This window comes from Orycteropus afer, unplaced genomic scaffold (assembly GCF_000298275.1).
Source record: "Orycteropus afer afer isolate SDZICR_OR568_19922 unplaced genomic scaffold, OryAfe1.0 scaffold00127, whole genome shotgun sequence".
NCBI classification, from domain to species: domain Eukaryota; kingdom Metazoa; phylum Chordata; class Mammalia; order Tubulidentata; family Orycteropodidae; genus Orycteropus; species Orycteropus afer.
Genome location: NW_006921714.1, coordinates 2035625 through 2061456, shown reverse-complemented (window position 1 = coordinate 2061456; position 25832 = coordinate 2035625). Strand labels below are relative to the sequence as shown.

General features: G+C 49.4%; 1 protein-coding gene across 1 annotated transcript in view; it reads left to right on the top strand.

Annotated features, from left to right (window-relative positions):
• TTC7B (tetratricopeptide repeat domain 7B) overlaps window positions 1-16231 on the top strand; it is a 397140-nt gene extending 380909 nt beyond the window's left edge. The window contains exon 19 of the mRNA XM_042781492.1: window positions 16010-16231. Within this exon, the coding sequence (XP_042637426.1) occupies window positions 16010-16231 (222 nt within the window). The remainder of the gene's footprint in view (window positions 1-16009) is intronic.
• Window positions 16232-25832: the final 9601 nt, after the last annotated feature.

Genomic DNA, 25832 nt, shown 5'->3' with positions numbered 1-25832 from the left:
CCCTGCTGCCCTCTCGTTGGTCAGATCCTCAGATGTGAGAATGAAGATGCCTGGGGAAACGGTGACCCAGTGCTGGTTTCCTTCCTCTGATCCTTACGTTTCAGCAAATGCAGACTCCCAGGCCAACCACACAGCAGCTCCTGGGAGCCTGTGGGGCTCCTGTGCACTCCCCGCTGCCCCTCAGGTTAGGGAACCTGAACTAGGGACCTTTTAGGCTTCTAGAAAGCTCTCCCGCTGCCGTGCACCTACCATCTATGCACGTGGCCCCTGGCAGGACAAGCAGAGAGCCTCTGGGTTGAGGGCAGAACTAGAGCACTGTGCTTGGTCAGAGTCTACAACATAGGGGCGCTGCCCCATGCCAGGACCACACAGGCGCTGTTGTTGTTGTTCTTGTTATGTGCCATTGAGTCGGCCCTGACTCATAGCAACCTCACCTTGGGTTTCCAAGGCGGTATCACTACAGAAGTAGATTGCCCAGGCTTCCTTCCGAGGAGTGGCTGGTGGGGGGTTTGAACCGCCAACCTTCTGGTTAGCAGTCAACCACCTTAGGCACTATGCTATCAGAGCTCCTACAGGCACTGTTAGGCCCATGCTTTCAGGGCTCTGCCTGCCAGCCCTGCTTTGCATCCAGTGGGGTCATGGGCTTGAGGAAGGCTCTTCTCTCTGGTTCTGTCTTTTCACCTTCAAAAGAGTGTAGACCAGCTGCTAATGTGTTCTGGGGTTTTCTTAGGGAGCAGAGTCAGATCAGGGGTGGGGGGCATGAGCAGATAGCTTGAGGGAAGTCCCGCTGGGCTCAGGTGGGACAGGGCACCTTCTCGCACAGGGCTGAGTCTCGGACAGCACTGGAAATGACTTGGGCACATGGACAGGGATGTCCTGAGGCCAGAGCTTTGGGTGGCTCACTAGCCAGGAACACTGGCAGGATGCCACACTCACATCTCTCCTCCCACCATCACCCATCTAGTCATCCACCCTTCCATGAGTTTGACAAACATTCTCCAAGAGCCACCTGTGCCAGGCCCACTGCTGGGTACTCGGTACACAAGGCCGGGTCAGATGTGGTCCCTGCTCATACAGAGGCCCCGTCCAGTGGGAGACAGACGGCGATGAAGAGCCATCCAACCACTGGCCTCCCGTACCCTCAGCCATCAGTAATAGTGATGGTGCTCATAGTCATGGTGGTGGTGGCCACCATTTACCAGGGCCTCACAAGTGTCTCAAGCCCTGGGCTGAGTGCTTTATAGACTCGCCTTCAGTCCTCACAGCCCTCCCATGGGTTGGTATCCCCACCCCCAATAAGATAGCTAAAGCATCTAAGTTGTCCAAGTAAATGATGAAGCTGGGATTCAAACCCAGCCTGTATGAGTGAGGGCCTGGCTCTTCAACCTGCCCCTCTCTTTGAGAGAGCACCAAGCCTTTCCTGCGGCTAGCAGGTCCCCTCATCCCAGAATCTTGCACACACACAAGCCTCCAGAAGCTGCCAGAGTCCACAGAGCCTTCAGGACCCAGTGCGGCTCAGCTCTCTGCTTCCACATTGCTGTCCAGCGTGTCTGGCATGGTGGGTACAGGCGGCGGCAGTGAACCAGGCCTGCAGAACTCCGGGGAGCAGGTCGCTCACCTCCATCCCTGCTCCCAAGTGCCTGGTTTCCAAAACATGACGCCTGGGAAAAAGCAACAGCCAGACAACCCCACCGACCATGCATTGCCGGAGCAGAGCGTTTGAGTGGTTTTAGCAGTGGCTCTGCTTCAGGAAGGGTGCTCTGACAGGACACTAGCTCCAAGCAGGGTCCTTGGCATGCACTGGAGTCCAGCAAAGGGCTGACTGTGCTGGGGCCAGAGCACCCCAGGGGAAGTCCCGACATCTCCCAGAGAAGCTTTTGTCCTGCAAGCTCCTGACACAGAGCACAGTGCAGCCAGCCAGTCCCCTCCCCGACCTCGTCCCTGCCACCTTCTGGAGCCAGGGCTGCAGCGTGGAGCCGTGGGCACAGAGCCTTGCAGGCTCTAGCCTGAGCGCCCTCCCCGTGGGGCAAGATGTTTGGTCCTTGGGCACCAGTTCCCACAAAAAGTAAACATGAGTGAGGAAGATGTTAATTGGCTTCAAACTAGCCAAGTCCATTTTGTCTCATTTGAAATAACAGGTTTAATGTAATCCTTTTTTTTTCTAATTTGGTGTATCACCAAGATCTTATTTGTGCCAAACACCTGATTAGAATAATTACAGCTTGGGAACTGACTGCATCTGTGTCTGAAGACAGGGTCATGACGCCACCTCCTCGGTGACTCCCCTCTCTGAAGGCCAGCCCAGCTGGCTCCTCACCTGCAGTGGCTCATGCCTAGAGCACCTGGTGGGGAAAGGTGGCAGCCCTGGCACTTCCTGTCCAGGAGAGGGGAGGAGCCTGAGCTCAGAGAGCACACTAACGCCCAGCCACGCCCTCGCCAATGGTCATGGGCAGGTTTTCTCCTCCCTAAAGCGTGATCCAGCACAGCACAGCTCATGAGGGCCAGAGTTAGATGAGGTCCTGCCTGCCGGGGCATCCCCGCGCCTGGCCTGTCATGACTACCCAGTGACCGTCACTGGGCCCTGAGTGTTTTGCAAGCAGGCCTGCATCTTACCTACCTCTGTATCCCCTGCTGGGACCCAAGCAGTCACTCAGCAGGGTTTTGTTGATTTTAACATGGGCAGTGGAGGGGAGGGTGGTTGTTGTTGTTGTTGTTATGTGCTGTGGGAGTTGGACCCAACTCATAGCAACCCCTCCTTGGGTTTCCAAGGCAGTATCACTACAGAAGTACATTGCCCCATCTTCTTTCCGAGGAGTGGCTGGTGGGTTTGAACTGCCAGCCTTCTAGTTAGCAGGCAAGTGCCTTAGCCACTATGCTACCAGAGCATGGCAGTCATTGTAACCTCTGTTCCTGCTAGTCTTGGGGCTGGACTGGAGCCGTGTACCTCTGGGTATGGGAAGGAGAGGATCCATGAGGGCTTTGAGCAGATGGACTAGAGGTGGATAGGAGGGGCCCAGGCCAGGACTGACTGCAGCTGGAGACACTAGAGGTGCTTGGGCTGCACCCCATGGAAACACATGGGCCGACAGCCTGGCGGCACCAAGAGAGCTACCCTGGGAGGAGGTTGAAAAGCAAAGAGGTCCAGCTGGTGGTGACAACAGAGATATGCCAGCCTCAGGAGCTGGCCTTCAGTCTTTGGAGAGGAGAGAAGGCAGGGCTTGTAGGACTGAAGGGACACCGGGGTTCTAGTGCCAAAGAGCACGAGACCAGCCCCCCAGTCCAGCCTTCCCACAACGCTGGCTCCACACAATGGCCCAGACCCCCGCCGGAGCCTGTTCTGGCTGCTCCCATTGTGTGACTGATGTCTGAGCTGCTCTTGGCACACTGGACACTGGGGAGAGGCCCGTTGCTCATTCTCTTGCCAAGCCGGAGCTAGCAGCCCCTGGCAAGCCTGTCCTGTCTCCCCACTCAGCTCCAGCTTTAGGAATTAATTCCACTAAACAGACTGCTCTGGAAGCTTCAAGGTCATCTGGAAACGGCAGCCTGTTCGTACACTAGGAAATAAGTCCAGATATATGGGCTGGAAATTTCCAAGCCCATGAAAACCCTAGAATACTAGAGAACCCCAGAGGCTCTTAGCTGCCAAGTGCCGAGGGTGGTGGTCAGATGAGCCCATCAGGACTGGTTTTCTACGGAGGCTTGGGGGGCCGGTAGACTTGTCCCCTGCTGTGTACCCTGAAGCCTCTGCTTTCTGAATGCAATCCCCAGCTAAGGGGCTGGTGGGCTCGGCCTCCCTCCAGCAGGGTGGAGGCAGGCCAGTGCTGCTGAGAGCCATGACTTCCAGTTCTCTGCTGCCCCACAGCCCTAGACCTCCACATCTCATCCATCCATTTTCTGGCCACCACGAGACCCCAGTCCTTTGGCATCTGCAGCCTCCAGGTGGGCCACCAAAAGGGGAAGGAACCCTCATAGTCCAGGAGTGAGTGCACACGCTGCTCCCAGGTAGCACACCTGAGCCAGAAGGAAGCCACATCCAGGAAGCAGCATGTTCCCACCGTCACCATGGGAAGGAGCAGTGAAGTCGGCAGTCAGTGATTGGAGACCGAAAGGGAAGGACAGCGTGGCAAACACCCATTTGCTGTCACTCACACTTACCTGGGCTATTGCCTGAGCCCTCTGGAGGGGGAGCCTCCCTCCAGCTGGGCCCCAGGTGGGCCTCTTACCATGAGAGGCAGTGGTGGGCATGGGGGAAAGAGCCAGGCCTTTGCATCACGCAGACCTGGGCTCACCTGCAGCTCCGTCCTCTTTGGCCTTGGCACCTTAGGCAAGCACTTGTCCCTTCTGAGCTTGTCTCAAAAGTGATGACTATGTCTGATAGGGCTTAGAGACTTGAGGCTACCTAGATGACTGGTATTTGATTGTGATGGTTTAAAAAAAAAAATAAAAGTGAATGCCAATAAGTAAATAAATAGATTACTATGAGATGAACAAGTGAAAGTGCCCAGCATCATGCCTGATGGGCAGGAACACTCCATTCCAAGGGAGAAACCAGCATGGGGCTGATGCAGTAGCAGAGCCTGTGGTGGTGGTGCTGGTGGTGTTGGTGATCATGATGGTGGTGCTGGTGGTAGTGGTGGTGGTGGTGATGGTGGTGCCGGTGGTGATGGTGGTGATAGTTAGGTGCCGTCCAGTTGGCTTCAACTCATAGCAGCCCTGTCTACAGCAGAACAAAACACTGCCTGGTCCTGCTCCTGCGCCGTCCTCAGAATCATTGCCGTGGTTGAGCCCATTGTTGCAGCCACTGTATCAATTCATCTCATTGCGGGTCTTCCCCTTTTTTGCTGATCGTCTGCTTCACCAAACATGATGACTTTTCCAGGGACTGGTCCCTCCTGATAACACATTCAAAGTATGTAAGATGAACTCTCACCGTCTTCCCTTCTAAGGAGTTTTCTGGCTGCACTTCTTCCAATATTAGTTTGTTCTTCTGGCAGCCCATGGTGTATTTAATATTCTTCACCAACACCACAATGCAACAGCATCGATTCTTCTGTCTTTATTCATTGGCCAGCTTTCACATGCATAAGAGGCACCTCAGTCTTCAAAGTGACATCTTTGTTTTAAAACACTTTAAAGAGGTCTTTTGCAGCAGATTTGCCCAATGCAGTAATACCTCGTTTGATTTCTTCACTGCTACTTTCATGGGCATTGATTGTGGACCCAAGTAAAATGAAATCCTTGAAAACTTTAATCCTTTCTCCATTTATTATGATGTTTCTTATTGGCCCAGTTGTGAAGATTTTTGTTTTCTTCATGTCGAGGTGTAATCCATATTGCAGACTATAGTTTTTGATCTTCATCAGTAAGTGCTTCAAGCCATCTCCACTTTCAGCAAGCAAGGTTGTGTCATCTGCATATCGCAGGTTTTAGTGAGTCTTCCTCCAGTCCTAAAACTGCATTCTTCATGTAGCCCAGCTTCTCAAATTATTTGCTCAGCACACACATTGAATAAGTATGGTGAAAGGATGCAACTCTGATCGTCAATCACGCAGTATCCCCTTGTTCTGTTCAAATGACTGCCTCTCAGTTTGTGTACAGGTTCTGCATGAGCACAGGAAGTGTACTGGAATTCCCATTGTTCTATGGGAATTTGGTAACATAGCTTCCAGCATCACAAGCAACACACAACACACAAGTTGCTGCCAGCAAGTAGACTCATGGTGACCTTATATACAACAGAATGAAACACTGCCTTGTGCTGTGTCCTCCTCAGTCACCAGTGTGTTGGAAGCCATCTTGGCAGCTGTGGTACTGATCCATCGCACTGAGGGGTCTCAGTACCTCCCTACCACTGGGCCTTGGTGGGAACCATGTCTGAGAAGGTCACCCTCTGAAAAAGGTGCTGGGGACCCTTTTGTAAGACAGCAGATCTTTTCATGCCTTTGCTCACTGCCCCACCCCACCCACCTTTCTCTGTCGGTTACAGCAGAATGTTCCAAAGTGAACTCTGGGTGATAACCTCCCGCAGAAGGAAGCAATGGGGACCTCACGTCCCATTGGGCGCAGCCTGGAAGTGGCCTGCCATCCACTCCATCTGACCCTGGAGGTTGTATATTGAGGAGTTAGCAGATTCTTTCTATGGGAGGCCCAGAGGGGGGAGAGCCCCATCCTAGGAGATGGGTTTGATCAGTTACCACCTGCACATCCACCCTAGGCCCCACGCCCAAAGGATTTCAGGCCAGCCTTAGAGATAGGAGGTGGGGTTCTAGTTAACCCTGCAGGAGCTGACTGTATGCATCTGTGATGTATGCCTCTCCCTACCTAACACATACATCATGGGGTTTGTCTCCACCGCGTAACAGGTGCCCCCTGGCTGTGGGCTGTTCCCCTCCAGCAGCAGGCAGTAAGTCTCACACCAGGTGCACATGTCTGCTGGCTGTGCCCAGTGTGAAACTGCTTTGGCACTCCCAGAAGAATTAGTTGACTCACGTGCCTGGCAGGTCATAAACATGGCAAGGCTACTTGTTGTTATTATTAGTATTGTTATTCAGCCTGTCAGGAAGCCCGGGTACACAGCTGACCGTTTGCCCTCTCTCGGGAACTCTGGGGAGAGGGAGCTGTGAGGAGCAAGTCTGCGGAGGTGGGAAGTGGTCTCTGGTGGCATCTGCAGAGAGGGCTGGGCAGCTTCTGCCAGTGGCCCCTGGAACCCTGCCTTGGGAAGGTGCCTGGAACCCAGCAGTTCACACTGAAGTCTGGGGAGAGCCAACTGAACTGGAGGTGAAATCTTGATTGTCTGGGACAGCCAGACATCTGGGGACAGGGCTGGGACAGACAAGTATGTGTGAACTGTGTCCTGGGGGAGCCCAGTCCTGGGCTGGAGGCCAGGCCGGAAGTGTGGTCTCCCTGTTGAAGCCGACCACTTCCCACCTCTGTAGGTCAGACTCCCACAGCTCCCTCTCCCCAGAGCTCCATGGGAGCAAGGGAGCGGTGTGTGGAGAGAGGACTAACGGTCAGCAGTGGACCCAGACTTCCTGACAGGCTGAATAACAATACTGATTCAAAACCACTGCATCAAAACACCACGCACCTCCTCCACACTGTGCTGAAACTGCCAGCACAAGGTCTTGAAGGCCTGAAGTCTGACAAGGTATGTTTCCTTAATTGAGTCTGTACAATTGGAGAGTACACATCACTCATCTTTTAGCCCAATGACTGAGCAGATAAGAAAGAAAACATCTGATTTTAATTAGCATTGTGTAGGCCTGAGATTTATTTTTGTTCGTAATTTTAGAGTAAGGAAATAGGTCAGTGTTCTGGCAGTTAGGAACTTTTGGACTGTGCTCTTGGCCTTTGTACATTGGCACCCAGGAGAGCTCTAGGAGGGAGTCTAGAAAGCACATTGTGTTTAATATTCAAGGAAAGTTCGTTCAGCTCTGACGGCCAGCCCCCGCTCATTCCAAGGCTTCAAACAGGGAGACACACTTTGGCCTGGCCCAGCCTCTACCCCTTTCTCACTCTCCCAGCCCCCAGCCCAGGACTGGGCTCCCCAGGACACATTCACACATAGGTGTCTGTCCCCTGACCTTTCTGGCAGATCCAACCTGGGACCTGTTCCTCCCCAGTGACTCCACAAGGACATGGTTAAGCTTGTGCTGGTGTTAATAAGAAAGAGAACAGGGGGTTTCATTCCAGTTTTGCTTCCATGTGGGCAGAGCTGACCTTGAAGCCTGCTGTGTCCTTGGCCAGGGTTGGGTTGCCCTTCGTCTGAGGTGGACCTCTCCTTCCCCTCCAAGGATCCTGGAACTGCCTTTCCCCTTCCAAAGCTGGGGTGAGGTGTGGAGTGCCCACTCCTCTATTCCCTCCTTCCCTCAGAGCTCACCACTCTGCCTGCGGCCCGGGGGTCTCCTTGGTCAATTCCTCCACGGGACCATAGGCTCCAGCTGGGGCCGCTCAGTGAGTGCTGGTGACTCTCAGGAGTCAGGCCACTTTTCAGGCTCTCAGATACCATCTCTGGGTCTCCATGCCCTGGGGAGAGGTCAGGAGTCGACACTGGCCACTGAAGGCATCCTCCTGCCTCCCTCAGGTCTCCTGTCAGGACAGGCGCCTGGAGCGTGCCCAGCTGGTCTGCCTCTGGCTCTGGCCACCACGGCCCTGAGACAAGCACATCCATCCACCTGTGCAGGCTGGTCCACTCCTAGGGCTGCCCAGCTGTCCCTTGCTATTTGTAAAGTCAGGCTTGAAGACAAGCTGGGGAGGCCTCATAGGTGACACCACAAGCCACATGAAGGAAGTGCAAGTCTTTTGTTGGACAGTGGAGAAGGAGATGTGAACAGCAGGCAGCCATGTCCCATTCCTGGGTAGGGACTAAACATTGTAAGATGCCATGCTTCCCACGTATGCTTAGAGATTTAATACAGTTAGTGTGACTCCCAAAGGGAATGAACAAAATGATTTTAAAATTCATGTGGAATATCAGAGGCCGAGATTATCGGAAATACACTAAAAGCAGAAACCCGTGAAGAAAGTTTCTAATCCCATCAATTAGAATATGATTTAGAGTAACAGAAATTAGAATAGTGTGGCACTGATACAAAGTTAGGTGCTGTGGTTCCCTGAGAATCATCGCAAGCCCTGAAATACACCATTGATGTCATAATTCACTCCATGACAAAGGAAGTGCCTTACAAGAGGGAGAGTGGGGGAGTGAGCTAGTTTGGGTCTGAAAAATTAGAAAAAATATATTTATATTCCTATCGTGTACAGCCTCATGTGCAGCCTCATGTGCAGAACGAACTGCCCGGCCCGCACCATCCTCACGCTCACTGCTAAGCTTGAGCACATTGTTGCAGCCACTGTGTCAAGCCATCTTGTTGAGGGCCTTCCTCTTTCCCACTGACCCTCGACCTTACCAAGCATGATGTCTTTCCCTAGGGACTGGTCCCTCCTGATAACACGTCCAAAGTACAGGGACAAAGTCTCACCATCCTCACTTCTCAGGAGTGCTCTGCCTGTACACCCCCAGATTTGTTTGTCCTTCTGGCAGTTGGTGGTATATTCTTCATCAACACCAGAATTCAAAGGCATCCATTCTTTTTGGTCCTCCGTATTCATTTCCAGCTCTCACATGCACATGAGGAGATTGAAAATACCATGGCTTGAGTCAGATGCACCTCAGTCCTCAAGGTGACATCTTTGTTCTTTAACACTTTAAAGGTCTTTTGCAGCAGATCTGCCCAGTACAACAATATGCCATTTGATTTCTTGACTGCTGCTTCCATGGGTGTTGATTTTGGATCCAAGTAAAATGAAATCCTTCATAAATTCAATCTTTTTTCCATTTATCATGATGTTCCTTATTGGTTCAGTTGTAAGGAGTTTTGTTATAGGTTGAGGTGTAATCCATACTGAAGGCTGTAGTCTTGATCTTTATCAATAAGCGCTTCAAGTCCTCTCAGTTTCAGGAAGCAAGGTTGTGTCATCTGCATATCACAGGTTGTCAATGAATCTTCCTCTAATCCTGGTACTACATTCTTCTCAGATTATTTTCTCTGTATATAGATAGAATAAGTATGGTGAAAATATATAATCCTGATATACAACATTCCTGATTTTAGACAAAGGGATACCCCTTGTTCTGTGTGAATTACTGCCTCTTAGTCTTACATACAAGTTCCTCATGAGCACAAGTAAGTGTTCTGGAATTTCCATTCTTCTTAATGTTGTCCATAATTTGTTATGATCCACACAGTCAATGCCTTTGGATAGTCAATAAAACACAAGTAAAGATCTTCCTGGAAGTCTCTGCTTTCAGCCAAAATCTATCTGACATCAGCAATGATATCCCTCATTCCACATCCTCTTCTGAAGCCAGCTTGAGCTTCTGACAGTTCTCTGTCAATATACTGCTACAACTACTTTTGAATTATCTTCAGCAAAATTTTACTTATGTATAAGGAGTTCTGGTAGCGTAGTGCCTAAGGCATTTGACTGCTAACCAGAAGGCTGGAGGTTCAAATCCACCAGCCACTCCTCAGAAGGAAGATGGGGCAATCTGCTTCCGTAGTGATACTGCCTCGGAAACCCAAGGAGGGGTCGCTATGAGTCAGGTCTGACTCGACGGCACATAACAACAACAACAACAATAATATTAGTGATATTGTTTGATAATTCCTGTGTTCTGTTAGATCACTTTTCTTTGGAATGGGAACAAATATGAATCTCTTCCAGTCAGTTGGCCAGATAGTTATCTTCTAAATGTTTTGGCATAGATGAGTGAACACTTCCAGTGTTGCATTTGTTTTTTGAAACATCTCAATTGGTATTCCATCATTTCCTGGAGACTTGTTTTTCACCAGTGCCTTCAGTGCAGCTTGGACTTCTCCCTTCAGTACCATCGGTTCTTGACAATATGCCACCTCCCAAAAGAGTGGAACATCAGTTTTTCAACAGAACTTATATAGTGCCTGACATAATGCCGGAAGATAAGCCTTTCAGGTTGGAAGATGCTCAAAACATGACTGAGGAAGAGCTGCCTGCTCCAGGTAGAATCCGCCTTAATGATGTGGACAGAGCAAAGCATGTGGGGCCTTCATTTGCTGATGTGGCAGGTGAGAAGAAACAGCTGCAAACAATAATAGGAACATGAAATATGAGTATGAATCTAGGAAAACTATAAGTCATCAAAAATGAAATGGAACACTTGAAGACAGGTATTATCTAACAACAAACCAATGCACTAACTTTAAGTCGGACCTAACTCACAGCGACCCCTCCTTGGGTTCCTGAGGTGGTATCACTACGGAAGTAGATTGCACCACCAGAGCTCCTAGGTATTATCTAGGTATTAGTAGACTAGAAAGGACAAATACTGGCCATTTTGAATTGGACAGTCATATGGTCTACTATGCCAAGAATGACAAACTGAAGAGGAACAGTGTCACATTCATTATTGAAAATAGCATTTCAAGATCTAACCTGAAGTACAGTGCTGTCAGTGATAGGATAATATCCATCAGCTAACAAAAAAGATCAGTCAACATAACTATTACTCAAATTTACACACCAACTACTAATGCCAAAGATGAAGAAATTGAAGATTTTTACCAACTTATCTACTCTTAAATTGGTCAAACATACAATCAAAATGCATTGATAATTACTGGTGATTGGAATGTGAAAACTGAAAACAAATAAGGATTGATAGTTGGAAAATAATGGTCTTGGTGATAAAAATGACTCTGAAGATCAAATGATAGAATCTTGCAAATCCAATGATTTATTCATTACAAATACCTTTTTTCCAACCACATAAACATGACCATACATATGGACCTCACCAGGTGGAATAAACAGGCATCCAGTTGACTACATCTGTGCAAAGAGAAGATGGAGAAGCTCAATACAGTCAGGTCAACTGTGGAACAGACCATTAGTTGCTCATATGCAATTTCAAGTTGAAGCTGAAGACAATTAAAACAAGCCCACAAGAGCCAAAGTACAACTTTAAGTATATCCCACCTGAATTTAGAGACCATCTCAAGAATAGATTTGACATATTAAACCCTAACGACCAGAAACCAGATGAGCTGTGAGATGACATCAAGGACACCATCATGAAGAAACAAAAATCATTAGAAAGACAAGAAAGAAGAGACCAAAATGGATGTCAAAAGAGACTCCAAAACTTGCTGTTGAACATAGAGTAGCTAAAGTGAATGAAAGGCATGATGAAGTAAAAGAACTGAATAGAAGGTTTCAAAGGAGATGTCTTCACCATAAACAAGCACCTTAAGGGAATGAGTTGCTGGGCCTGGGGGCTTAGGACCATACTCTCAGGGAATAGCTAAGCCACTTGGTACAACAGCCACAAAGACTATGTTCTACGGCCTACTTTGGTGAGTAGCAGCTGGGTTTTAAAAGCTTGTGAGAAGCTTTTCTAAGGTTTCTAAGGTTCAGCTATTGGTCCTTGCCCATCCAAAGCAAAGAAGAATGAATTCAAAGATGCAAGGAAACAATTGGTCCAAAGGACTAATGGGCCCGATGAACCCCAGCTTCTATGACCCTGAGACCAGAAGAACAAGATGGTGCCTGGCTACCACTACTGATTGCTCTGCATGGGAACACAATTGACAATCCTGAACAGAGGGGGAGGAAAATGTGGAACAAAACTCAAAATAATAAAAGAAGGCCAGGCTTACTAGTGATAGAGACAGTGGCTCTTAGACACCATTCAGGCTTCAAACTGAACTCACCCTAGTGGCTCAACTTTCAGCCAAATGACAGACGGGCCTACAAGGTGAACAATAACTCCAGGGAGGTACGCACTTAGAACAATCAACCAACTGGAATCCAAAGGGCAGCATTCGCCCAGGCATGAAGCTCAGAAGGCAGGAAGAGACAGGAAAGAAGCACGGATGGAAATGCAAACACAGGGAGGAAGTGTGAAGAGTACTGTTACACTGTGGGAACTGCACTCCTGGTGACAGGCAAAGTGTGGATGAGTTGTTGAATGGAAAACCAGTTTGTTCTGTAAGCTTTCACCCAAATCACAATAGAGAGTTAAAAGAAGAAGAAGATGATGATTTCAAATGGTGGCCCGAGAAAACAAAGTGAAGTATCATAACAAAATGTACAAAGTCCCAGAGCTAGAAAACCAAAAGGAAGAATGTCCTCAGCATTTCTCAAGCTGACAGAACTGAAGGAAAAATTCAAGCCTTGTGTCGCCATATTGAGGGATTTTATGGGCAAAATACTGAACAATTCAGGAAACATCAAAAGAAAATGGAAGGAATAGAGAGTCAGCATACCGAAAAGGAATTGGTCCACAGTAAACCATTTCCGGAGGGAGCATAAGCCCAAGAGCCATTGGTATTGAAGGGGGAGGACAGATGGTAACACGTGCATGGGAAACACTATTTTTTTATTGTTATTGACAGTACCCACAGCAAAACAGACACCAACTGGGTAATTTCTACATTTGTAGTTGAGTGACTGACTAATTCTTCAAGTTAACAAACCATTCTCGCCCTCCCTTTCCAAGTTGTTCCTGCCCCATGAACATGAACTCACTGCCTCCATGATTCCTATCTGACCTTTCTAGTTGCTGTTGTCAGTTGATCCCATATAGACAGTTCTTCACAAAAACACAATGTTCAAGGCAAATATTCTTTACTAAATAAACTAGTTCATTGTTTGATTTAAAGAAGAATGCAGGAGATACTTTTGGTTCAAGCTTTAACGATTTCTCAGGGCAGCAGTTTCTGTGGATCCAGAAAGTCTGGATTCCATAAAAATTTGGAATTCAATTCTGCATTTTTCCACGTGGGAAACATTTAACCTCAGTCATTACCAGAGATGCAGGTTTCCAGAAGGAAGTGGGAAGGGCATTTCAGGCATTTCTCACTTATGAAATTAGCAAAAAGTAAGAGTAATGGTAGTAGGGGGTGTGACAGGAGACAACTACTGGTTCTCTGTTATGGGTGTAGAAAGTGATACATCCCTTTGGGAATATAGCTTCCCAAATGTTTGGAGAACACATTTTCTGACATCACTTGGGGGAAATTTGCCCTTAAGCAAGGATCCCTAAATAGTCACATCACTTCCAGTGGGAGGAGCCTGAAGGGGACTTTGAGCCCTCCCCCATTGCCCTATACACAAGTAGCTCCTCTTTTTTCTGTTTTATTCACACTATTTGGGGAGGCTCCGAGTAAGAGTCTTTTGAACCAAAGATTTCCAGGGCTATGACAGTATTTGAAATCTACCAATATCCAGAAAGATGTTCATCACAGCATGACCTATAATAGAAAAGAAACTGGATACAGTGTCCCAAGAGGGGAGCGATTGAGTAAATGAAAGGATATCCATTGAGTCAAAGATACAAAGACACCAGTCGTGGAGATGCCCAACTTAGAAACACAGTTAGGAAACAACACATACACCCCGATTAAAACTCTGTAGAATGATCTGGGGCCACACGGGACAGTGAGATCAGGGGCTTGGTTAGGCTATCGAGACAGTGGGAGTTAAAACAAACCTGTTATGATCATTATGGTATTAGTGCCTTAACTGGCATTTCTTTTTTTTTTTTTTTTTTTTTTTTTATTTATTAGGATTTGGGTGAAGATTTACAGAGTAAATTCACTTTTCATACAGCAGTTCACATATACTTTGTCTCATGTCATTGACCAAAATTTACAATGCAGCAGCTCCCCTCCCACTTCCTCCCCATAGTTACCTCCTCCCAGTGTCCATCCCTTCATACTCTTCGAGAGGCCCATTTTCTGCCAACCCTGTATATGATCTTGGATACACTCTCCATTTAGACATACATAATTGTTTAGCTTGTTCACCCATCTATCCGTCCCTATACCCATATTTGCTTTCATTAACAACTCAGTATTGTATTTACAAAGGGGTTCATATTTGTTGTTTGTACTGCCCATGTAACTCTCTCTGTCTTTCTCATCCTCAATGCTGCCATACTGGTCACTCACATTTGGTACATTGCCCTTCTCTTCACCCAAATCAATATTTATCTCTATCTATCTAACAGCATTCCCTCCCTTTCCCTCCCACCCCTGGTAACCAACAAAGAAAATGTCCTCCAATATATAAACATTTCCTTAACTTTTACAATAGCGGACTAATACAATATTTGTCCTTTTGTGACTGACTTATTTCGCTCAGCATAATGTCCTCCAAGTTCATCCACGTTATGCGGTGTTCTGCAGATTCTACATTATTCTTTAGCGTTGCATAGTATTCCATTGTGTGAATGTACCAAAGTTTGGTTATCCATTCCTCAGTTGTTGGACATCTAGGTTGTTTCCAAGTTTTGGCTATTGTAAATAGTGCTGCGATGAACATCGGCGTGCATATATCTGTTCTTGTTATGGCTCTCACTTCTTTAGGGTATATACCTAGTAATGGGATGGCTGGGTCAAATGGTATTTGTATCTCCAACTTTTGAAGGAATCGCCATACTGCTTTCCACAATGGTTGTACCATTTTACAGTCCCACCAGCAGTGTATGAGAGTCCCAATCTCTCCACAACCTCGCCAGCATTTGTTATTTTCTGTCTTGTTGAACTTTGCTACTAGTGCTGGAGCAAGATGGTATCTCATTGTTGTTTTGATTTGCATCTCTCTAATAGCTAATGATCGTGAGCATTTCTTCATATGTTTGTTGGCCGCTTGAATATCCTCCTTGGTGAAGTGTCTGTTCATGTCTTCTGCCCATTTTTTAATTGGATTGTTTGTCTTTTTGTTATTGAAGTGTTGGAGTGTTCTATAAATTCTAGAGATAAGTCCCTTGTCAGATATGTTATTACCAAATATTTTTTCCCAATCTGTAGGTTCTCTTTTGACTCTTTTGGAGAAGTCTTTGGAAGCACATAAACATTTAATTTTTAGAAGGTCCCAATCATCTGGCTTCTCTTCTGCTGTTGGTGCATTTTGAATTATGCTTGGTAGTCTATTTATACCAAATATTAGGGCCCTTAAGTTTGAGCCTAAATTTTCCTTAAGAAACTGTATAGTTCTAGGTTTCACATTTAAGTCTTTGATCCATCTGGAGTTTGTTTTTGTGTGTGGTGTGAGGTACATATCTTGTTTCATTTTTCTGCAAATGGATCTCAACTGGCATTTCTTTAGATTAAAAAAAGGACGAGGGGTACAGTTCCATGTAGGCAGGCATCAGTGGGTACCAGCCAGGACAGCCATGCAGGTTGATGGACTCCTGGTTGTTAAGCACTGGGATGAACCATGTGAAAATGCCATTTTTGTGGTTCCCAAATAGTTGAATGGCAGCAGCTTCCTGGAGTTCAAGTGAGTATCTTGACTGTTACCTCGAGTGCATGAAGTATTTGAGGACATAATACAGGCCTAGCACAATGGGAGATGGATTCCTGCCCTCAAGGAACTCACTGCAAACTCAAGGACAACATCGAAGCCCAGTGCACAGAGTCTCTCTGATGGTCTGTTTGTCTGTCTGTCTCTCCGCTGCCTGCAGGCTCTGATCCTTCACCAGCTGGGCCGCTACAGTCTAGCAGAGAAGATCCTCCGGGACGCCGTCCAGGTGAACTCGACAGCCCACGAGGTCTGGAACGGGCTGGGCGAGGTCCTCCAAGCCCAGGGTAACGACAGGGCAGCCACCGAGTGCTTCCTGACAGCCCTGGAGCTGGAGGCCAGCAGCCCGGCCGTGCCCTTCACCATCATCCCCCGCATGCTCTGAGTCCTGCGTAGAGCACCAGGGATGACCGACTGCCCCCAGCGGGTGACTGCCAGGGCGCCAAGGCCAGAGATGAATGTTCAACTGACCACAATGAACTAACCAAACAGCCCCCCCATCACCGCTCTCCACGTGCATTTCTGTGCATATCATTTCAGCCCAATGATCATTTTGAACCTCCTGACATTGTTCCAAATGGATTATGTGCCATATTTTGTTAGTTGACCTCTGAGTTCTCAGTAAAATGATTATGGAATTAATCCCCAGAACAGATTCAAAGTTAAGATGCAGCGGCAGAACGGGTTATTTTATCAAAGTTGTAAGGAAAACATGTCCCCTTCTCACCATCACTGCTGCCCCTCCCCTGGTCCAGAAACCAAATGTGAATCTTCCGTTTCCCACCTCAGTACTCGTCCGAGCCAGGACACCAGCTGACAGTTTCTTGATTTTGTTGTCAATAATTGTACCATGTGATGAATCCCTGTCCTCACTTAGAACAAAGCCTGAGTCCAAGAATATTTATATTTTACCAATATATGCCTGTTACAAGAGAAGGAAATATGAGTTATTTAAGTTTAACTTTTTTATGTGAATTCAGAGTTTATTTATCGATGGAAATATGTACAAAGAAGCTTCAGATGGAATATTTACTGACATTCCTTATACATGACAGACACTTGGCTAGATGGGAAGATGATGTTGATAATAAAATGATTTTTCAATGGACCCCTCGCCTGTGTCATTTGTAAAAGCCCCAGAACTGAGAGAGGTTCTGGCTGAGCTCCCGGGGTGGGGAGCAGTCTGCACCCTAGGATCCTAGAGGGTCAGCCCTGGGCACCAAGAGGCCAGTCCAGCAAAGCGGAGTCCCCACGCCATGCGTCCCAAGGAGACCAGCTTTAGGCACAAACCACAGGCTTTCCTTACCCAGCATGCCCACAAGCTCCGTCTGCCCTCTCAGCTTCTCATTATTTGAAGTTGCTCTCGCGGACGTGCACTTCCTGTGTCCCCAACATCCCAGCCTCGTTTTTGCAGTGTCAGCCCTGATTGTACTTTGAGACTTCACCTTTGCAGCCTCTCCCCCAAGTTGTCTGGATGAGGCATCAGGATTGGAACATATGACCCAAGCCCGGCCAATCAGCATGCAGTATTCACGGGCTGCAGGGGCTCAGGAATGAGCGTGTGACCTGAGCTTTGGGTAGAGCATCTCTGCCCTGCTGAACTGAGATGAGGCTGGACCAGTGACAGTGGTGCTGGGGCCAGGTGTGAACAAAGGGAATGTGGTAAAGACCAAGAACTAGGGAGAAACTGATGAGGACCCTAAAAGCCACCAGAGCTGCGAGGCTGAGCAGCTGCGAGGCAGACACGTCTTGTCAGAACCCATGGAAATGTGGGAGGCCATAATTCTGATCAAGGAGCCCTGGTGGTGCAGAGGTTAAAACACTTGGCTGCTAATGGGCACGTGGGTGGTTCGAACCCACCAGCACTCTGCAGGAGAAAAATGTAGCAGTCTGCTTCGGTCAAGGTTACAGCCTTGGGAACCTTATGGGAAAGCTCTATTCTGCCCTATAGGGCTGCGATGAGTTGGAATCGACTCCATGGCAGCTGGGGGTGGGGGTAGAGGGGTGGTAAACTTCATTATGAGGCACCTTAAAATCTAGAGGGCCCCCCTCCCCTGCTGGTATTGACAGCAGAGCAGGTAGGCACCCCACCTGCTCACCACCAATCCTGCCAGGTGGCATTTGGGGTGGGGTGGGGTGGTTATGAAATCTGCAACCTGAGACCCTAGCAGGAAAGGGTGGGGGTCCTCAAAGTGGGCCGGCTGCCTGGCTGAAGGTCAGGACCCAGCCCTGCCGTCCTGGGCAGTACATGGACCAGGAAGGCAAGGAGGCAGCCACCCAGGATAGCAGTCCAGACGAGGTACCAGCCACCGCTTCCAGGCCCAGCTGTGCCGGGCCCTTACCTCGAGTGACCCTCACTGTGGCCTTTACAGGTGCTGGTAAGGGCTCCAGTTTGCTTCCCAGCCCTCAGGAGACCCACCCCTCCCTGCTCTCCAACCACATGGCTCCAGTGGGGCAGACCTGCCTGGGGTCCCCAAGGCAGACATGTGAGCCTGGCCTTGCCAGTCAGAGCCCTGCAGCTCCCGACTTGAGTGACACGTGCGGATTTGGGCGTGTGACCCAAGCTTGGCCAGTAAGAGCCCCACCTCCCCCAAGACTTGGGTTATGGTAAGACTAGAAATAAACTCTTGCTGAACTGGATGTCCTGCTAGGATCCAGCGTTTGGCACCGTGGGAGCCTGCCTGAGAATGCTAACAGCTCCAAGGAAGGGGGAGTGAGGAGATGGGAGAGAGACAGGCCCGCGGTCACTGTTAGGGCTCTGCAGCCTGAGAGGTTTCCATACACCGATATATTGCCCTGCTTTGCTTAGAGCAAGCAGAGCGGGTTTCTCTCACAAACTGAAGGGGGCTTGATGATACAGGACATGCCGTCCGCATTGCTCCTCAAGCGGGACTCTCCCTAGGTGACTCGGTCCTCCCCTGATCCCCACTGCCCAGTAAGTCGTGTCATTTCTATCCCCAAATCACATCTCCTCTCTCTCCACGCCCAGCCCACTCCCCAGTCCCAGCCACTCCACCTTGCACCAGACCACTGCAGTGTTCTCCCTCCTTTTGTCCTTGTCCCCTTCAGTCCACGGTACACACCCTGAAAGGCACCAGTTGCCATCAACACTGACTCATGGCAACCCCACGTGGGACACAGCAGAACTGGGCTCCACAGGGCTTCCAGTGGCTGGTTTTCAGAAGTAGACAGCCAGGCCTTTCTTCCAAGGTGCCTCGGGGTAGACTCAAACCTCCAAGCTTTCAGTTGGCAGCGAGCACATTTTCACCCCCCCAGGACTCCACCGTGAACGTCATCCAAGAAGAAAACCACTGCCATCGAGTGGATTGCAATTCATAGAGACCCTGTAGGACAGAGTAGAACTGCCCATAGGGTCTCCAAGGCTATAAATCTTTACAGAAGCAACTTGCCTCTTCTTTCTCCTTCGGAGCAGCTGGCAGGTTTGAACCACTGACCTTTTAGTTAGCAGGCGAATGCCTTACCCACTGTGCCACCACAAACTGGTGCCTTAAAACAACACAGAGTCACTCTCTTCCGGTTTGGGAGGTCAGAGTCTGGAGTCCAGGTGTTGGCAGGGCCGCATTCCTTTGGGAGCTCCAGAAGAGAAGCTGCGCCCTTGCCTTCTCTGGCTTCTGGAGGCTGTCCTCATTCCTTGGCCCACAGCCCCACATCGTGTCGCCTTCCCTCCCTCTGCTGTTGTCACCTTGCCACCTCCTCGCCTTCCTCCACAGGTGAAGCCCCTGTGGCTGCATTGAGCCCACCCAGATAGCGAAGATAATCTCCCCGTCTCAGGATCCTTAATCCTATGGGAACATCCGTTTTGCCGTGTGCTGTGAAAATCCAGTAAGTCCCTTCTCACTTGTCTTCCTCTCTGTTCTGACACCAGCTACCCCCTCAGCTCTTCTCCCTCTGACCCTGGCCACCCAGAGCCACGTGAGATCTCATAAGGTAGAGAGGTTTTTAAGACTACCAAGTCTACCCAAGACCTCAGATGCCAGACAAAAGCTTGGGACACCCTCATTTCTGACCTGCTGACTACAAATTCAGGGGTTCCCTCTACCCCCTCAGGATGCTATCCATAAGTTCAGGGGTCCTTAGGTCCCCCACTATCCCCTTGGATTCAGTAATTCACTACAATGACTCATAGAACTCCCAGAAAACTCTCTACTTCCAGGTTCATTATAAGCAAAGAATACAAATGAAGAGATCCATAGGGCAAGGTCTGACGGTGTTCCCAACACAGAGCTGCCATGTCCCAAAGAGGGACATGCTGCCCTCCCACACTTATAGATGTCTTGCACCAACCAGGAAACCCAGGGAGCTTCTGTGTCCAGAGCTTCACCGAGGCCACATTATGTAATTCAGACTCCAGCCCCCTCCTCGGAGGTCGGTCATACCACCAGGATGATAACACCTAAGGGTCTTTCTGGCCTGGCCACCACCCAGGAGTCACTTCATTAGCATAACCTGTTAGGTTAGGTGTGGTCCAGAGCCCTCATCAATGACACTTAGGATTCCTGGAAAAATTCCAAGGTTTTACAAGTTATCTCTCAAGAAGACAAAGGGCAAATTCTTTGGATAAAGGTAATTGCAAACCCCACAAGCCATCTCTGGCCTTTGACCATCCTTCCTTTTATTGGGAGGATGATTCTTTTACCCCTTAATTCTGTTTGTTTGGTTATCTAGATCCAGTTCTTCCTCAGGTTCTTCATTTATTACATCCTGAGAAAGTGTATTGTTACCCAATACATATGACCATCACTTATCAGTATTATAGGAGCTCTGGTTGTGTAGTGCCTAAGGCATTTGACTGCTAACCAGAAAGCTGGCGGTTCAAACCCACCAGACACTTCTCAGAAGGAAGTTTGGGCAATCTACTTCCATAGAGATACCACCTCAGGGTCACTATGAGTCGGATCTGACTCTGAGCAGTGAGTTTGGCTTTTTTTTTTTTTTTTTTTTAAATCAGTATTATAATCTTCACAATGTCAGTGCTTCACCATAACCTGAAGAATAAGTCAAAAGATGCTGGCATTGTTACCAGAGTCCTAGTCAGTCATGAGCACGTAGTCTGCCCTGGTCAGCTTCACCCATAATGCATAATCAAACCAAACCAAATCCATTGTGCTAGAGTTAATTCCAACTCATAGTGACCTATAGACCAGAGTAGTGACCCTATGGACCAGAGTAGTGACCCTATAGACTGGAGGAGTAGAAGTGCACATACGTTTCCAAGCCTGTTATTTTCACAGAAGCGTCTGTCATGTCTTTCAACCACAGAGCAGCTGGTGGGTTTAAACCGCAGACAGTTTGTTTGGTAGCCATGCGCTTTAACCACTGTGCCATCAGGGCTCCTATAATGAATAATGTTGTTGTTGTTGTGTGCCATCGAGTCGGACCCAACTCATAGTGACCCCTCCTTGGGTTTCCGAGGCAGTATCATTACAGAAGTAGATTGCCCCATCTTCCTTCCGAGGAGTGGTTGGCGGGTTTGAACCGCCAGCCTTCTGGTTAGCAACAGTCAAGTGCCTTAGCCACTATGCTACCAGAGAATAATACATAACCATAATGCTTTTAGGTAAAGGCTTAAGCCCGTTGATGGTTGCATTTTCCCTAAGTGTATTTTCGCTAATTGTATTCATCATTAATTAACAAGTTACCAACAGGTTTCCATTTTACAGTACTAGATAGGAGAAGGAGCTCTGGTAGCATAGTGGCTAAAGCACTTGACTGCTAACCAGAAGGCTGGCGGTTCAAACCCACCAGCCACTCCTCGGAAGGAAGGTTGGGCAATCCTACTTCCGTAGTGATACTGCCTCGGAAACCCAAGGAGGGGTCGCTATGAGTCGGGGCCAACTCGACGGCAAACAACAACAACAACGACAAGATAGGAGAAGTGGTCCCCAGCGAGAGGCAATATCCATTCCCATAAAACATTCACATAGAAGGGACACAACCACTTCACACAAACCAGGCTTAAACATTCCAGTTTTCATCCAGAGTTTCACCTTAACCTCATTGTATTTCTGTGTCTTCTGCATCTAACTGTCACCTGTAAGGACTTCACCAGCAGGTGTGGGATCCCAGTGCATGGGCTTCCCCGTCAAGGAAGCTCAGGAATTTCTCCACGCCGCCCCCCCCCCCAGCCACCTCACCCACTCCTGCCACGGGAGGGGGGGTCCCAGCAGGGGTTGAGCCAAGCCCCTCCTCAAGTTTTATCTTGATTGAGCTGCTGGACCTTTGCCGACTCCATTCAGGCTTCTCGTTGCCGCCTCTCCTTCCGGCCTTTCACATTCCTCCACACTGGGGTGAATGGCACATTTGGCTTTGGCCAGTCGGAGGCTGGACATTCTGCCCGGGCAGATGAGCCTCGTGTCCTCCATCCCCCAGGGCTGAGTGGCCGTGCAGCAGGGCGGTGACCATGAGCGTCTGTAGGGTCAGAGGGCGCTGTAGCCACTTGCCTCCGAGCTCTCACCTGTCAGGCTTGTCTCCTCTCCCCCACCTCATAGCTTGTCTTCCTCTTCCTTCATTCCCCCTGTCATCCTGCCCTTCTCTCCCTGGTGCCCCGCTGCGGAATACCCAATAAGCAAGGTAAGCACAGGTTGAGTTGTGCTTACCTCTAATCTATAGTGAACAGTATCACATGTTTCTCACGACATCAGCCTGGACCTACCTTGCTGACTGGGAATACCATCTCTGTTACCCACTGCCATCAAGTGACTTTCAACTCATAGCATCCCTACAGGACAGAGGAGGACTGCCCCAGGGTCTCCAAGGGTGTCAGTCTTTTCTCCCGAGGAGCAGCTGGTAAGCTCAAATTGCCAACCCTTTGGTGAGCAGGCAAAATCTTTAACCCCCAATCCACCATATCTCCTTCATTTCTGTCAGGGTTTGTAAATTTGAAAAGAGGATCTGAGTCTATAGGGAGGTGCTGTGGGGTTGGAAGAAAGGCAATGCCAGTCATACCTAGGAACAGAATCTTTGATGTGGTGAAAAAAATGTGAGATTGTTCACTACAGATTAGCAAGTAAGCACAAGTGAGCCTGTGCTTACCTTGCTTATTGGGCAATCAACGTTGCTGGTGCCTCTCGTGATGGCAAATGGACACTACCCAGTTGTAGGGCCCCAGTCCAGTAGTAGTGTCATGAACAGCCCCTGTGGCCCTGTGCGGGTGGCTGCCTTGTGGGGTGGTCTCCCCTACTTCTCCTTGCACCTCCCCACTTACACTTCCTCTTTCTCTTCCGCCTGCTAGGGAAGGAGCTACACACTGACCACAAACCCATGAGACCTTGCTCAGCCCCATCTGAGGGGAGATGGGAGCGGGTAGGATGGTCCCAGGAGGCCAACCCCCGGAGCAGCGCCACCCTGTCCACAAAGGCTTCCTCCCACAGGACGGTCCCTCATTTCCTGTGGCTTCCACCCACACGAGGCTGGATGGACCAGGAAAAGGACATCCTGCGAACGTCTCAGACAGGCACTGCACTTCCGGGGGGCCTTGAGGGGCAAGCTGAGGCCCCCTCCTCACAGCCATGACCTGGGGGTGACTCTGACTGAGTCACTGTCCCTCTCTGGAACTCAGGGCAGGTAGGGATGATCACCCCTGCCCAGCCTGCCTTCAGGCTGAGACATGAGTCTGCAGGCAGCTATCAGGGTGGTGTGGTGGGCTGTCTCCAGGCCTTCGGGCCAGGCCTGCAGATAGGGCCCCTCCCAGAGCTCAGGCCAAGCAGGGCTGGACTACAGGGAGTGGCAGGAGGCCGTGGGCACCGTCTGCCTAGAACCAGGAGCTCCAACACCACCTGTGCCATCTGGCCCCCAAGCCCCTCCCAGCTTCCCCCATCTGCTGCTGTTGGGCCCCAACCTCCGAGGACAATTGTTTCCTGGTGACCACTGGGCTGTGGGTCACATAGATCTGGCTGGAATCCCAGCCCTTCCTGCTCATATACGCTCTGATGGAGGGGCCTCCAGTTCCTGTTCCTAAAATGGGAAATAATGACATCCCCTCAATGGGCGTGTGCCATTTTCACTGAGGTAAACATAGACCCCCGGAGGTACACAGTCAATGACCTCCTCACTTCCCTCCGTGGAGCGGGGCAAGGGCTGAGGGGCCCCTAGGTCAGGAGTGGGGGACACAAAGAGCCTCCTGCTGCCCACAGTGCCAGGTCAGGCAGGGGTGCTGCTGGGGCCCTCTCTGACCACCGCCTTCCCTGGCCTTTGCCTCCTCAGCCCCAGTAGGTCATCCTTAGGCCCAGGGTCTCGGCAAAGAACCTGAGGCTCAGCCCTGCTGGCGGGAAACTCTCTTCTGCAGCCGCCTGAGACAGAGTTTCTCATCTGAGGGCTTGGCTCCAAAGCCAGCTGGGCTGGAGTGCTCCTGGCCGCCCACTCTCTGAGGAACCTTAGCAAGTCGCCGGTCCTCTCTGAACCTCGGTTTCTTCATCAGTCCAGTGGGGAGAAGAAGGCTGCAGGGAGACTCAGTGAGAGAGCCTAAACACAAGCACACAGCTTGGTCTACACTATGTGCTCAATACATGGCGGCCGTTTGCTGTTGTTTTCACGACTCATGTGGTTCTAATCATTCTCAGGCTAGAGCTAAGCCTCCTCCCACCCCTGCCATGCAACAGCCCTGGGGTCTCCTCCCCAAGGCCATCGCAGGGAAGAAGGTGACCTAGCCTTAACATCAGCCCCAGCCCAGCCCTGCCATCCTTCAGCAAGGTACAGTTCCTGGGAAGACGTTGCTGTTGCTCACTGCCATCAAGCCAGCCCCCAACCCATGGCCACCCCACGTGCAAGACAGCAAGACGCTCCCCATCCCTGTGCCGTCCCCCTGCTCAGTTACAGATCAGACCGTTATGATCCCTAAGGCTTTCATTGGCTGGTTTTCAAAAGTCGGTCCCCAAGCCTTTCTTCCCAGTCCATCTGAGGCTGGAAGCTCTGCTGAAACCCATTCAGCATCCGAGCAACACATGAGGCCCAGTGGCAGGGGGTGGCTGTGCATTGACTGGGAATCAAACCTGGTCTCCTTCATGGAAGGTGAGAATTCTACCATGGAATCACTGCTGCCCCTCACTGAGAATACAGACCTCAAAGCTACCCTGAGGCTTCCTGGGCACATGGCCCAGCATGAACCCTCTGGCCCAGAAGCAGTTAGGCTGGCTTTGATTTGGCCACCAAGTCTAGGAGCTCTGGTGGCATAGTGTCTAAGGCATGTGACTGCTAACCAGAAGGCTGGTGGTTCAAACCCACCAGCCACTCCTTGGAAGGAAGGTTGGGCTATCTACTTCTGTAGTGATACCACCTCAGAAACCCAACACAACAATAGCAGTGCATTTGGTTTTTTGCTTTATAATAACCAGATGTGTTCCAGGCACAATGGTGAGGAAGGCACTCAGGCCTTGGCCTTGGGACCTCACTTCAAGATGGGGGATAAGAGAGGCAGACAGCACATAAAGGTGTAAATAAATAATTACTGGATAGTTGGAACTGCTGGATGATAGGTGGCCAGGGGACACTCTGTAAAGCCATGACATTGAGTGACAAGAAGGCACCTGCCACCTAAAAGCTTACAAGCAACCATTCAAGGTACACCAGTTGCCCTCTATTCACTTGGAGCAACAGAGAAAGAAGTAGAGTCAGGAACAGGAGGAGGAAATGGAATGTGTGGCTAACTGCCTCCATGGGCAACTGCCTCCTTTGCCAAGAGTCCAAAAGAACTGGATGGTGCCCAGCTGCCATCACTGACCATTCTGGCCAATGGTTCTATAGAAGAGTCCTTATCACAAGGGGGAAAAATTCAGAAGAGAATTTCAAATTATCATGGACTCCAGTCTTTCGCTTTTCTGAGAGTCTATTTTTAATTAAGCAAAATCATATTACATACAACATTATACAGAACTTTTCACTTAATATTCCCATGTGGACAATTTAAAGACTGTATAACCACAGGTATAGGGTAGGTTACTGAACTCCTCCCCTGTTAAAACCCAAACCAA